The sequence below is a fragment of the Perognathus longimembris genome, chromosome 14, assembly GCF_023159225.1.
Source record: "Perognathus longimembris pacificus isolate PPM17 chromosome 14, ASM2315922v1, whole genome shotgun sequence".
NCBI classification, from domain to species: domain Eukaryota; kingdom Metazoa; phylum Chordata; class Mammalia; order Rodentia; family Heteromyidae; genus Perognathus; species Perognathus longimembris.
In genome coordinates, this window is record NC_063174.1 from 51,835,301 (window position 1) to 51,848,101 (window position 12,801).

General features: G+C 42.8%; 1 protein-coding gene across 3 annotated transcripts in view; it reads left to right on the forward strand.

Annotated features, from left to right (window-relative positions):
• Positions 1-3,443: 3,443 nt before the first annotated feature.
• Positions 3,444-12,801, forward strand: part of Zc3h14 (zinc finger CCCH-type containing 14) — a 41,399-nt gene continuing 32,041 nt past the window's right edge. The window contains exons 1-6 of one of the 3 annotated variants that reach the window (XM_048362890.1): positions 3,444-3,587; positions 4,163-4,205; positions 6,188-6,302; positions 10,009-10,049; positions 10,778-10,973; positions 11,961-12,390. In XM_048362890.1, the coding sequence (XP_048218847.1) occupies positions 3,552-3,587; positions 4,163-4,205; positions 6,188-6,302; positions 10,009-10,049; positions 10,778-10,973; positions 11,961-12,390 (861 nt within the window). In that variant the 5' untranslated portion in view covers positions 3,444-3,551. Of the gene's footprint in view, positions 3,588-3,623; positions 3,810-4,162; positions 4,206-6,187; positions 6,303-10,008; positions 10,050-10,777; positions 10,974-11,960; positions 12,391-12,801 lie in introns of those variants that run through there. The other 2 variants (XM_048362892.1, XM_048362891.1) reach the window with 2 other exon arrangements.

Sequence of the window (12,801 nt, forward strand, 5' to 3'; positions counted from 1 at the left end):
TTTTTATTTTTTTAATTTTATTTTTTTGTTGGTTGTGAGGCTTGAACTCGGGGCTTAGGCTGGTCCACCAGCTTTTTCAGATCAAGGCTAATGCTTTACCACTTTGAACCACAGTGCCGCTTCCTGTTTTCTGGTGGTTCATTGGAAATAAGAGTCTCACAGAGTTTCCTTCCCAGGCTAGCTTTGAACCACAACCCTTAGATCTGAGCCTCCCAAGTAGCTACAGGCACCAGCCACCTGCACCCGGCTAATACTTGATATTTTTAAAGATTCCCCTTCCCGCCATCCCCAGTATCATCTAATTGACTGCCAATTTACCAATGATACAATGATAAGAATGCTTTTGTTCTCAGTTCTAAAAAGGTGGGTAAAAGACTAGAAAAAACAAGGCTTACCTTCTTTCAGACTGTGAGTGGCATGAAAGCAGAGGCTTGGTCTTGCTCATCTATGTGGTCTGGCTTGGACCAGTGTGTGGCTCAGTTGCAGTCACTTAATTTTTAATCGACAAGCGTAACACAGCAATGAGCTAGCAGCTTGAAATGCTCCACAAATATTAACTTATTTCATCTTCATAATGTCGCTTTGCAATGAAAACTAGGATAATATCTTTGCTACAGATGAGGAAACTGAGGCACAGAGTGAAGGACTAACTTGCCTACATTCTCATAGGCCACTATTCAAACCCAGCCTGTCTTGTTCCAGTCACTCTGCTTCTCTGCCTCCCACGAATGTGGGATGGACGATGATTGGCTTTATACAGGAAGAATGCTTTTCTAGAGTAAGTCTTTGATCTCTTTTAATCTACAAATACTTAATAGATGCTTATTATGCATCCAATATCCTGAAAGAGGCTTTGTAGAAATATAAAGACCCACAGAGCTCAGATCATAACTTTGCTATGAAGAATAAATGCTCACACAAATTCATATTATAAAATATATAGTCATAGTAATATTTACCCTATGGATGTCTTAGGAATTCAAATATAATGTTAATGAAATTTTGAACAGGTCAGTGGCAGATGCTAGTTACACCCATGACTCCTATTCCTGTAAAAATCCTATTATACCATATGCAACTCACTTGAGTATGGATTGCTTCTAACTTAACAAATACACGGTTCACTAATATAAATAAGACTCTACATCAATTGATTCTGGGGTCAGGCCCTGGGCGAGCCTACTTAGATGGAAGTCCTTGAAAGAGGGACTAGGTCATCTTTGAGCTGGGAAGAAAGCTTCTCTTCACTAGGTTAAGTTAGCCGCTATGTTGGAGAAACCCTTGGCATGGAACTGTGGACAGAGTTTAGGACCAAAGACTTGCCTGCAAAGACCTGGGGCCCTTACTCATAGATCTATAAGGAATGACTACTTGATAAGAACTTGAGTTTGTAAAGGAGTGACTTCTTTTTCGGTCCAGTCTTCAACAGAAACATAACTTGCTATCCTAACACTTCTGTTTTACCTTCTGAAGGCTTAGAGTAGCTGTGCTCAGATAGTTGGAAGAAAACAATTAAATGAGAAATGTTTTGTGTTTTGTGTGGTGTGTGTGTGTGTGCGCGTGCACATGTGTGCACGTGCCAGTACTGTGGCTCGAACTCAAGGGTTTGGGTGCTGTTTTTGAGCTTTTTTTTTTTTTGGCCAGTCCTGGGGCTTGGACTCCCTGAGCACCATCCCTGGCTTCTTCCCGCTCAAGGCTAGCACTCTGCCACCTGAGCCACAGCGCCCCTTCTGGCCGTTTTCCATATATGTGGTGCTGGGGAATCGAACCCAAGAGCTTCATGTGTAGGAGGCAAGCGCTCTTGCCACTATGTTTTTGAGCTTTTTACTCAACGCTAGCACTCTACCATTTGAGCCACAGGTCCATTTCTCTCTCTCTTTCTCTCTCTCGGTTAATTGGAGATAAGAGTCACAGGGACTTTCCTGTCAGGGCTGGCTTTGAACATGGATCCTCAGATCTCAACCTCCTGAATTGCTAGTATTACAGGTATAAGCCACCTGTATACATAGTGTTTTGTTTTGTTCTGGTCAGACTTGGGTGCTTGAACTCAGAGCCTGAGCACTGTCCCTGGCTTCTTTTTCCTCAAGGCTAGCACTCTGCCACTTGAGCCACAGCACCACTTTTGGCTGTTTTTGATATATGTGGTGCTGGGGAATCGAATCCAGGGCTTTAGGTATACGAGGCAAGCATGCTTGCCACTAGGCCATATTCCCAGCCCCCTACTTCAGGTTTTCTGATGGTTAATCAGAGATGAGTCTCATCAACTTTCTTCTATCTTCAGGATAGCTTTGAACCTCTATCTTCAGATATCAGCCTCCGGAGTGGCCAGGATTACAGGTATGAGCCACCAGTGCCCAGCTTGTTTTGTGTGTTTAAGCTGGGTCAACAAGAGATGACTAATAGAAACCAATCTTAGGAGTTAATGGCAGTGGGGAGTAGAGAAACTTCCCTCCATGCCTATTCTGCTCCCAAAATTTGGTGATCAGATACAGACAGAATTGAGCTACTAAGGAGGGAAATAAGAAAAACAGCAGTAGAAAAATAATTTGAATGCAAGAAGGGAAGTTGGTGAAGATGAATTTGAAACCACTGGATTTGGAGAAAATAAAATAGGCCTAGTCACTTAAAACTTGGGAGTTGAAAACTCAAGAAAAATGAACATTTTGATTATTATCATCCCAGAAATAACAAGTCTTGGAAAGAGTTGTCCAAAAACAACAACAAAAGAAGAAGTTGTCCAAAAGGGGGAAAAGATGTGATGGAGGAAGGAGAGAAGGAGAAGGAAGGGGAGAAAAGAGAGGAGGAAGGGGTGGAAGTAGGGCGAGAGGAAGAGGAAGAGGGAAGAAGAGGGGTGGGTGGGGAGTTGAGTAAAGGAGGAAGGGGAAGGAAAGGGGAGAAGAGTCTTTCTGAAAGGCCATGATGTGGGCAGGGCTCAGAGAGGCAGAGCTGGATCTGGAGAGCCGTGTTTGCAGAGTAAGGAAGGACTGCGTTGGATGGGACCAGTTGGGTGCCCGGTTCCAAGTGTAGTTAGTGTCACCTCCAGGAGACAATTTCACAGGTAAACTAGTGGAAGGTTCAGAGTTAAGTAAACAGCATCCATACCATCGCTGACCGTAAGGGAAGGCTGGAAGTTGAATCCAAATATTACAGAGCCCGTGATCCTCCTGCAACACATTTACTTCAACCTTACTATCTATCCAAGGGAGAGTAAAATGAGCAAGAGGGCTTACAGGAAGGAGAACTCCCCAAGTACAGAAGAGGGGCCCGCCTGCCCGCCGCGGTACTCCGTGCCACCAGCAGAGGTCACCCGAGGCCCCAGGCTCCGCAAGGTGGGAAGTGCGCAGGCGCACACGCGTGCGCAGGCGCACTGTCTCTGCGCTCGCACGGGGGCGCCGGGCCGGCGGGGGCGGGGACACGGCGGAGCGGCCGTGAAGGCGGCGGAGGGTCGAGCTGAGGCGTGGGGGGGCGGGAGGGAGAGTCGGTGGCTGGCTCCGGGCGAACGAAGCGCCGCGCCGTGTTGTGCTGCTGACCCAGACGCCTGCCGCTGAGCCATGGAGATTGGCACCGAGATCAGCCGAAAGATCCGGGTGAGGCCGGCGTCAGCCGGTGCAGGGCGGCCGTCGGGGAGCCGGGCCTGGCGGGCGGTTGCCAGGAGTAACGGGGCCGGTGGGCCCGGCCCGCCGGGCGCCTCCTGGTCGTCACCGGCTTCAGGCCTTGGCGAGAGCGGCGGGCCTCGGGGTCGCGGCCGGGACCCCGCTGACGCGTGCGGGAATGGCGGGAGCAACGCAAGGGAGGCCGAAGCGCAACTCGTGCGTCGCGGGCCGTGGGGGGGGGGGTGGTGGTGGTGGTGCTGGTGGTGGTGGTGAGGGAGGTCCGGGCGCCTCCCCGCCCCCACCCGGCCGCTCCGGGGCGGGAGGTGCGGGTTCGTGTAGGGGCCCCGGGCGGCTCGGCGAGGGCTCTGGGGCGGGAAGTGTTGGAGGCCCCGGGGCGGGGGGGGGGGCGCGTGAGGACTCCGGGGTTTGAGGCGCGCGGGGATGGGGTGGGGTGGGCCCGGGGCGGAAGGTGTGCGGGGCGCGCGCCGCGCGCTCGGAGGCCCGCATTCCCGAGGCCGCGCTTCTCACCTACACCTTTGCTTTATTCCCCCCTCCCCCTCGCTGCGTAGAGTGCCATTAAGGGGAAATTGCAAGAATTAGGAGCTTACGTGGGTAAGTTTTTCGTTGCTGTTAAGCCTCTAAGAGAATGAATGCAGAGTTTGCAGCTCACTGAATTTCCGTGCTTTTACCCCCGTCGTGCTTTTGACAGTCTACCTCCTTTAAATCTGATACTCTCTGGGGTTGGTTCTTCTTCACCTTCATTTCACGGAACAGTCTAGGGATCAGCAACCTTCCTATTCTTCCAGTCTCTCCTACACCTTCTTGCCGAAGTCTAATAAATACAACGTTTTGAGTTTTCTGAACTAAAACTATGGCTTAATTTTCTGTAGTGTGTGTGTATGTATGTATGTATGTATGTGTATACTGGAGTTTGAATTCAAGGCCCGAACCCCGCCCCCCTTAGCCTTTTGTGCCCTTGGCTGAGGCTGTATCAACTTGTGAGCCACAGTTTCACTTCTAGCAATAAATTGGAGATAAGAGTCTCTTAGAGTTACTGGCCAGGCCGGCTGCAACCTGCAGTCCTCAGATCTCAGCCTCATGAGTAGTTAGGATTCCAGGTTTGAGCCACCAGTGTCCAGCTGTATCAATGAGTTTTATCTTTAGGTCTCTGAATGTTCCTCTTACCACCTTGCAGTAAGGAGCTTTCTGTCAGAAAGAGTTTATACCGGGCCATGTGCCTGGCTTAGCTGGTTCTCTCTGTGTATACCCTCTATATTTACATTCTCAGGAAAACACTGAAAAGGTACGTGATAATATCTGTAGTTGTTCAAACAGGAAAGCCTGAGTCTGCCTGCTTGAGAAGGGTTTTACTAAGACCTGGGACAGTTTGACTCTAAAGCTGATAGTTCCTAGAAAAATGATAGTTTCCATTTCAGACAATTTTCTCAAAGTATATGAGATTCCAGATCTCTGAAGTCAGAACTGTGCTCATATTAATACTTAAAAATGCCTGTTTATTGTGTTTACATCTGGAGTATGCAAAGCCACAGTTGTAAAATTAGTATTTTAGCCTGAATCAGGGTAGTTACATTTGCAATTTAAAACAAAACAAAAAAGCTAGTTCCACTTAAAGGTCTCATCCTGGTCTTTCAGTATATCTTTCTATTCTTTTTTGGGGAAAATGAAAGCATTCATAAAGCATTCATGTGGCATATTGAATAACATTTATTTGTTTATTTTTTGCTAGTCCTGGACCTTGAACTCAGGGCCTGAGCACTGTCCCTGGCTTCTTTTTCCTCAAGGCTAGCACTCTGCCACTTGAGCCACAGCGCCATTTCTGGCCATTTTCCATATATGAGGTGCTGAGGCATCGAACCCAGGGCTTCATGTATATGAGGCAAGCACTCTTTGCCACTAGGCCATATTTCCAGCCCCCTTCCTTAGCTTTTTGATCAAACATGGTACTTTTTAACACTTGAGTCACACCTCCACTTCTAGTTTTTGGTAGTTAATTTGACATAAGAGTATCATAGACTTTCCTTCAAACCTTAGTCCTCTGATCTTAGCCTCCTCAGTGGCTAGGACTGCAGGCTGGTGCTACCACTTTGAGTTAATCTTAAAGTTGTGGTTTTAAGCTTGGTAGGGTTTTGGGTGGTTTGAGTTTGACATTGCTGCAAGTTTATTATACTGAGTAATTGAAGTTTGCTTCTACCACTGACAGATAAAGATACTCTAGAGAACTGAGTTACTATTTTGGAACATTATCAATAAATGGAAAACAAAGCTCAGTTATTCTTGGGGGATATCTATATACTTTATAGAAGTTTCTCTGGAGTGTGAGCACTATTAAGATTTCTTTCAGAGAAATGAATGTATTCTTAAGATTTCTATAAGATATCTGCTTTTATAAGTAGGAATTCATCAATTCATAATTCTTAGTTTCCTAACTTGTATAATGAAAAAAAGAATTTTCTTGTCTAACATAATTCTATTAGAGTTAGATACAATTTTGAAAGCTGGATTTGTATTTTCAATTATATCAACAGTAAATATTAAGGAAACAAAAGTTTTGATAAGCTTTTCCTTTTAAATAGATGAAGAACTTCCTGATTACATTATGGTGATGGTGGCCAACAAGAAAAGTCAGGACCAAATGACAGAGGACCTGTCCCTGTTTCTGGGGAACAACACAGTTCGATTCACTGTATGGTATGTTTCTGACTCTATGTCTCAGACTAAAGTTTGGGGAAAGTCAGAGTAGGTGTTCTGTCTGAAATAAGGTTCTTGCCATTCCAGTTAGTTCAGTGAAGAAAGGCAGTTTGTAAATGTTAAGAGCATAGCCTCTGGAGCCAGACTGCTCTGGGGGCCTTGTTTCTTCATGTGTGAAAGGAGGAGGGTCACTCACCTGTTGTACAGAATTATCATGAGAATAAATCAGTCAGCTAATGCATGTTCTTTGCCTGTGTGCCTGGCCCATAGTAATCCTTAATTTATGTCATCTGTAGGTAGGTTTCTTTTGCTAACTTCTGCATCTTACCTTACCACTTTTTCCTCTGAGCAAAGCCTGCTACATTACTGTGTACTAGATGTTGTTTGGATTAGATTGGTTCCTCTACTGCATTTTCTAGTGAATTACCTCATACCAGGCAGTTTTACTCCACCACCTTCTGCCAGGTTTTTTTCATTTTGTAAACTTGCATGCTTTCAACAAAATCCCACTTATGTTTGTTTTTTTTTTTGGCCAGTCCTGGGCCTTGGACTCAGGGCCTGAGCACTGTCCCTGGCTTCCTTTTTGCTCAAGGCTAGCACTCTGCCATTTGAGCCACAGCGCCACTGCTGGCCGTTTTCTGTATATGTGGTGCTGGGGAATTGAACCCAGGGCCTCATGTATACAAGGCAAGCTCTCTCGCCACTAGGCCATAATCCCCAGCCCCCCACTCATGTTTATATTTTGAAATTTACTGTATGTGTGGTATATGCGTGTGTGGTCAGTGTTAGTATTGAGGCTTGAACTCAAGGCTTGGATTCTGTCCCAGGGTTTTTTTTTTTTCTTTTTTCTCAAGGCTAGTTCTACCACTTGAGACACAGAGCTCTACTTCTGTCTTTTTTGGTGCTTAATTGGAGATAAAAGTCTCAAAGTCTTTTCTGCTCAGGCTGTCTTTGAACCATGATATGCAGATCTCATTCTCCTAAATAGCTAAGATTGCAGGTGTAAGCCAGTGACACCCAGCCACGACTTTTAACAAAATTTTCTGTAAAATTTGGAGTGTTTTTTTTTTAAAGGTCTTATGCCTTCTAGTGAGAATAATGACTAAAAGCTTAAATCACTTTAAGAAGGCCAGTTGCCATTAACCAGATTTGAGGCAGACTAAGGAGTAAGATAGAGGTAGGAGTTATGTGTTTAGTCTAGGAACCATCAGTTTTGGTGAAAGTTGCTGTGGACTAAAGTTGAGTGCACTTGGCCTGCTTAATTTGAGTAGGAAATCGGATTTACTAATGAGGGAAGTGATGCTTGTCAACTTTGTCTTGAAACCAAAGATTGTCTTCACAGTATTTTTGTTTTAGCAGGCAACTAAGGTAATGTTAGCTCTTGTGAGAATGTCTTGAAACTCTGTGGATTTCTCAGAGTTTATATTATGTGACTTGGAGAACATTGTAAGAGTACAGTGGTCCTCATGTATTAGGATATACACATTGCTTGGTTGTGAATTATTAACGTACTTATTACAGTTTTATTGCTTATTGGAAAAGAAAAGGGTTAAGAACTTCAGTCTCCCAGCTAGACTCCCAGCTGTGATCCATCAGCACCTAGCTGTATGAACATTTGGTAGACATGATGTTGGTTTAAACTGGAGCTAGTCCAGCTAATTGAACATAGGAGATAGAACTGAGCACTGGTGGTTTATGCCTGTTATCCTAGCTACTCTGGAGGCTAAGATCTGAGGATCATGGTTAAAGACAGCCAACGCATGAAGGTTCATGAAACTGTCTCCAAATAAGCATCAAAAAAGCTGAAACTTGGGGCTGTCATTCAAATGGTAGATCATTAGCCTTGAGCAAACCTTTACCAGTCCCCCCAAAGATGAAATATAGATCTCCTTTTCCAATAACTTGATGGGATATTTAATATAGATTCTACACTGTCCCTGTGCTTCTTTTGCTCAAGGCGAGCATTCTACCACTTGACCACAGCACCACTTGCAGCTTTTTCTGTGTATGTGGTACTGAGGAACGAATCAAGAGCTTCATGCATGCTAGGCAAGTATTCTATCACTAAGCTACATTTCCAGCCCTGTAAATTCAATTTTTTATGTATTATTTCTAAATGTTCATTAACTCTAAGCAGACAGATTATCCTATTTGTTTATACCAGTTCTGAGGTTTGAACTTGCATGCTGGCATGGTATTTTCCTTGAAGCATGGCTTCCAGTTCCACTATCCTGATGTTTTTGTTTTTTTAACCAGTCCTGAGGCTTGAACTCAGCCTAGGTACTGTCTGTCCCTGAGCTGCTTTTTTGCTCAAGGCTAGCACGCTGCTACTTGAGCCACAGCTCCACTTCTGCCTTTTTCTGTATATTTGATACTAAGGAATCGAACCCAGGGCTTCATGCATGCTAGGCAAGCACTCTACCACTAAGCCACATTCCCAGCCCTTTCCTGAGATTTTTGAAACCTTGAAATGGAGTGGAGATGTGGCGCAGTTGGTAGTGTGGTAGGCAGTGAGTGAAAGCATCTGGTACTGAGTTGGAGTCCCAGCCTCAGACCAAAAAGCAAAAACAAAAGAAGCCATGAAATAATTGTGTCCATTGGGACACTGACATGCAAGTGGGATTCTCAGTGATACACTGTGGGATTCTGGTGTTACAGGGAGCTTATTGGAAGAAGTTCAAGGCAAATTTCCCTTATATATAGGTACTAAAATAGATGATCTTATAAAGATTATAGTCTGAGTTTAATTTTGAAAATAGTGAACTTATGTAGCGTAATTTGAGTTACTTTTTTCCCTATGAGAATTAAGTTGTCCAAGAGATCACATAAGTAGTTCAATATAAACTGTTGGGCTGGCTTTATGGCTTATTGGTAGCATGTATGCTTGCTTGGTATATGCTTGAAGCCCTGGGCTCAATTTTCTGCGTTAATATATAAAAAGTTTATATAACCATGTATGCAAACTGACTAAATAGTTGTAATAGTCAATAATGTTTGGATAACATAATTCTGTTTTAGTATATGGTAGTGTAAGTCTTTCATTAGGAAGCAGGGTGACATTTTGTTTAAACCAAGACTCATTTGATGAGTCCTTGGTCTTTTTATTTTTTGATGGCAGTTGAACTCTGGCTGTGTGGTGTGCTAAGAACTTGTCATGCTCCTAAGCTTCACATTGAGCTAGCTAGCTATGCCCTAAAAGTATGATTTTTTTTGATTGATAGTTATAATATTCCCATAAGGCTTTTTGTTGTTGTTGGTTGTAGGGCAGCTGTCTCTAAGCTCTTCAGCTCAAGGCTAGTGCTCTACCATTTGAGGCACAGTACCGGTTCCAGTTTTCTGGTGGTTACTTGTAGATAAGAGTCTCATGGGCTTTCCTGTCCCGGCTGGCTTTGAACTGCGATCCTCCTATCTCAGTCTCCTGAGTAGCTAGCATTACAAGTGTAAGCCACCAGCACATGAAGCTTAAAAAAAAAAAATTAGAAAGTTAACTTTTAAAGTTTTTTTTTTCCTGTTTCTGGCATGGAGGGCAGGGAATGTTTTTCTCCCTACTTTAATCTTGTTATACTAAAATAAACCTTGTTAAAACTTAAAAGGAAGTTAATTTTCCTATCATTGATCTATAAAGTGTCTAATAATTTATGTTTATAATGTTGGAAAATATGGAATAGCAATCTCTCTTAAGTGAAGCTTTTTGTTTTGTTTTTAGGCTTCATGGTGTATTAGATAAACTTCGTTCTGTTACAACCGGTAAGATTTGTAACATTGAGGGTTTGGGGAATTTTTGCCACCATAGCATATGATTCTTTAGTTTTAAAAGTCATGGGGAAAAGTGGCCCATAACTTTGAAAACAGTGATTTATTTGAGCTTTGTAAAGAACTACATTTTTATAAACATAAGAGCAGTAAATTTAGTATGACTTGATAAAAACTTAAATATGAAAGTGTAACTTACCCTAAATATAATTGTTGATGTACAAATACTTAACCTCAAGACTTCTTGTCTCATTATTTTGTAATTGAAAATTACTTAGAATTTCAGTAATAAGTTGAATAACTTATTACCATGTGTGGAATGATTCTCAAGTACACAAAAATGTGTCTTGTTTTTTAAACCATGTATTTATACTCATTAAAAAATCAACTTTATGGGCTGAGAATGTGGCTTAGTGGTAGAGTGATTGCCTAGTATGCATGAAGCCTAGGTTCCATTCCTTGGCACCACATAAATATAAAAAACTGAAAGTGGTTCTGTGACTCAAGTGGTAGAGCTCTAGCCTTGAGCAAAAAGAAGCCAGGGACGGTGCTCAAGCCCTGAGTCCAAGCCCCAGGACTGGCAGAAAACAAAAATCACCTTTGATGTAATTGGTGATTATATTTTAAAACTTTAAACCATTTTTGCTTTTGAGTTGGTAATGAGAGAGAAAGCTTAAAGTAATGAAAGGTGATTAAACTAGACCATGTGTTTTTCTTCCCAGAGCCTTCTAGTCTAAAGTCTCCAGATACCAACATCTTTGATAGTAATGTGCCTTCAAATAAGAACAGTTTTGGCCGAGGAGATGAGAGAAGGCATGAAGCCGCAGTGCCTCCCCTGGCCATTTCTAATACTAGATCTGAGAAAAGAGATTCCAGAGGTTCTTCAAGTTCACAGGAACAGAAAACCACTAGTGTTAGGTAAGAGTCCTATGTAGGTCTACTGGGGGCCGATGGGTATTTGTGGCATTTACATCTTACCTTTCTTACCTTTCAGTTTCTATTTTCAGACGTTTTTGTAAATGATGATGAGAGTGACTTTCTAAATAAAATAATGGATAACTTTTAAGTGATTATCTTCTATTTCACATGTAGCAAAGTATAAAAAAAAGCAACTTAAAAGTACTAGTATATATAAAGGAAGTATCCACATTTCTTCCCTAAATTTTTAAAAGTACTCTTTGAATATTTGTAGATGAAATTGCCCTAATTTTGCTGAACACAGTGGTTTCAGCCTATAATGTTAGTTGTTTAGGAAGAGGAGTTTAGAGGATCTTGGTTTGAAGGTAACTCTTGGAGGAAAAAAAAGAGTTTGAGAGAGACTATCTCAATCAGTGGCCGAGTACAGTGACATGAGCCTGTCATGTCCTCTGCAGTGTGGGGTGGGCACAGGTAAGATCACAGCTCAGACAACAGGAGACCCTATATCAAAAATAACCAACACAAGCCAAGTGCTAGTGGCTCATGCCTATAATCTTAGCTAATAAGAAGGCTGAGATCTGAGGACAGTGGTTTGAAGCCAGCCTGGGTTGGACAGTCTCTGAGACTCTTATCTCCAATTAACCACCACCACCACACACACACAAAAAAAGGCCAGAAGTAGAGCTATGCCTCAAGTGGTAAAGTGCTAGCCTTAAGTACAAAAGCTCAGGGACAACACTCAGGCACTGAGTTCAAGACCCTGCACTAGCACCAATAAAATCCCCAAAACAAAAGGGGTTGGTTGGAATAGCTCAAGTGGAAGAGTGCTTGCAGGTGCTGAGTTCAAACTCTAGTATCACACACACACACAAAATATGTGTGTGTATATATATATATATATATATATATATATACATATATGTATATGTATTGTATTTTAAAAACAGTTCTAATTTGGTTATAATATGCTTTGTTTTCTTTTCATAGACAGACTTATGATGATGGTGCTGCAACCCGACTAATGTCAACAGTGAAACCCCTGAGGGAGCCGGCCCTCTCTGAAGATGTGATTGATATTAAGCCAGAGCCAGATGACCTCATCGATGAAGACCTTAATTTTGTACAAGAGAATCCATTATCTCAGAAGAAACCTACAGTGACACTCACATATGGTTCTTCTCGTCCTTCTATTGAAATTTATCGACCACCTGCAAGTAGAAATGCAGATGGTGGTGGTCATTTAAATAGGTTGCAATTTCAGCAGCAGCAAAACAGTATTCATGCTGCCAAGCAACTCGAAATACAGAACAGCCAGGTGTATGAAACAGGACGTTTGTGCGAACCAGAATTGCTCAACAGTTTGGAAGAGACTTACAGTCCCTTCTTCAGAAACAACTTGGAAAAAACAAATATGGAGGTTTGTATTTTTTTTTTTAAGCTCTTCAGCTCAAGGCTAGCACTCTACCATTTTAAGACATAGCACCACTAAGGATTTTCTGGTGGTTATTTGGAGATAAGAGTCTCATGGACTTTTCCTGCCCAGGCTGGCTTTTAACTGTGATCTTCAGATCTCAGCCCACTCCTGAGTAGCTAGGATTAGAGGTCTGAGCCACCAGTGCCCGGCTGTGTTATATTTTTATAGGAACCCAGGAAGTACATTGTGAATTACTAATATAACTACTTTCTTCATGTTTCTGTGCCAGTACTAGGGCTTGAACTCTGCCTCACACTGTTACCTCTAGTTTAGTTATTTTGCTCAAGGGTGGTGTTCTTCAACTTGATTTGTTTTTTGTTTTTTTGCCAGTCCTGGGCCTTGGACTCAGGGTCA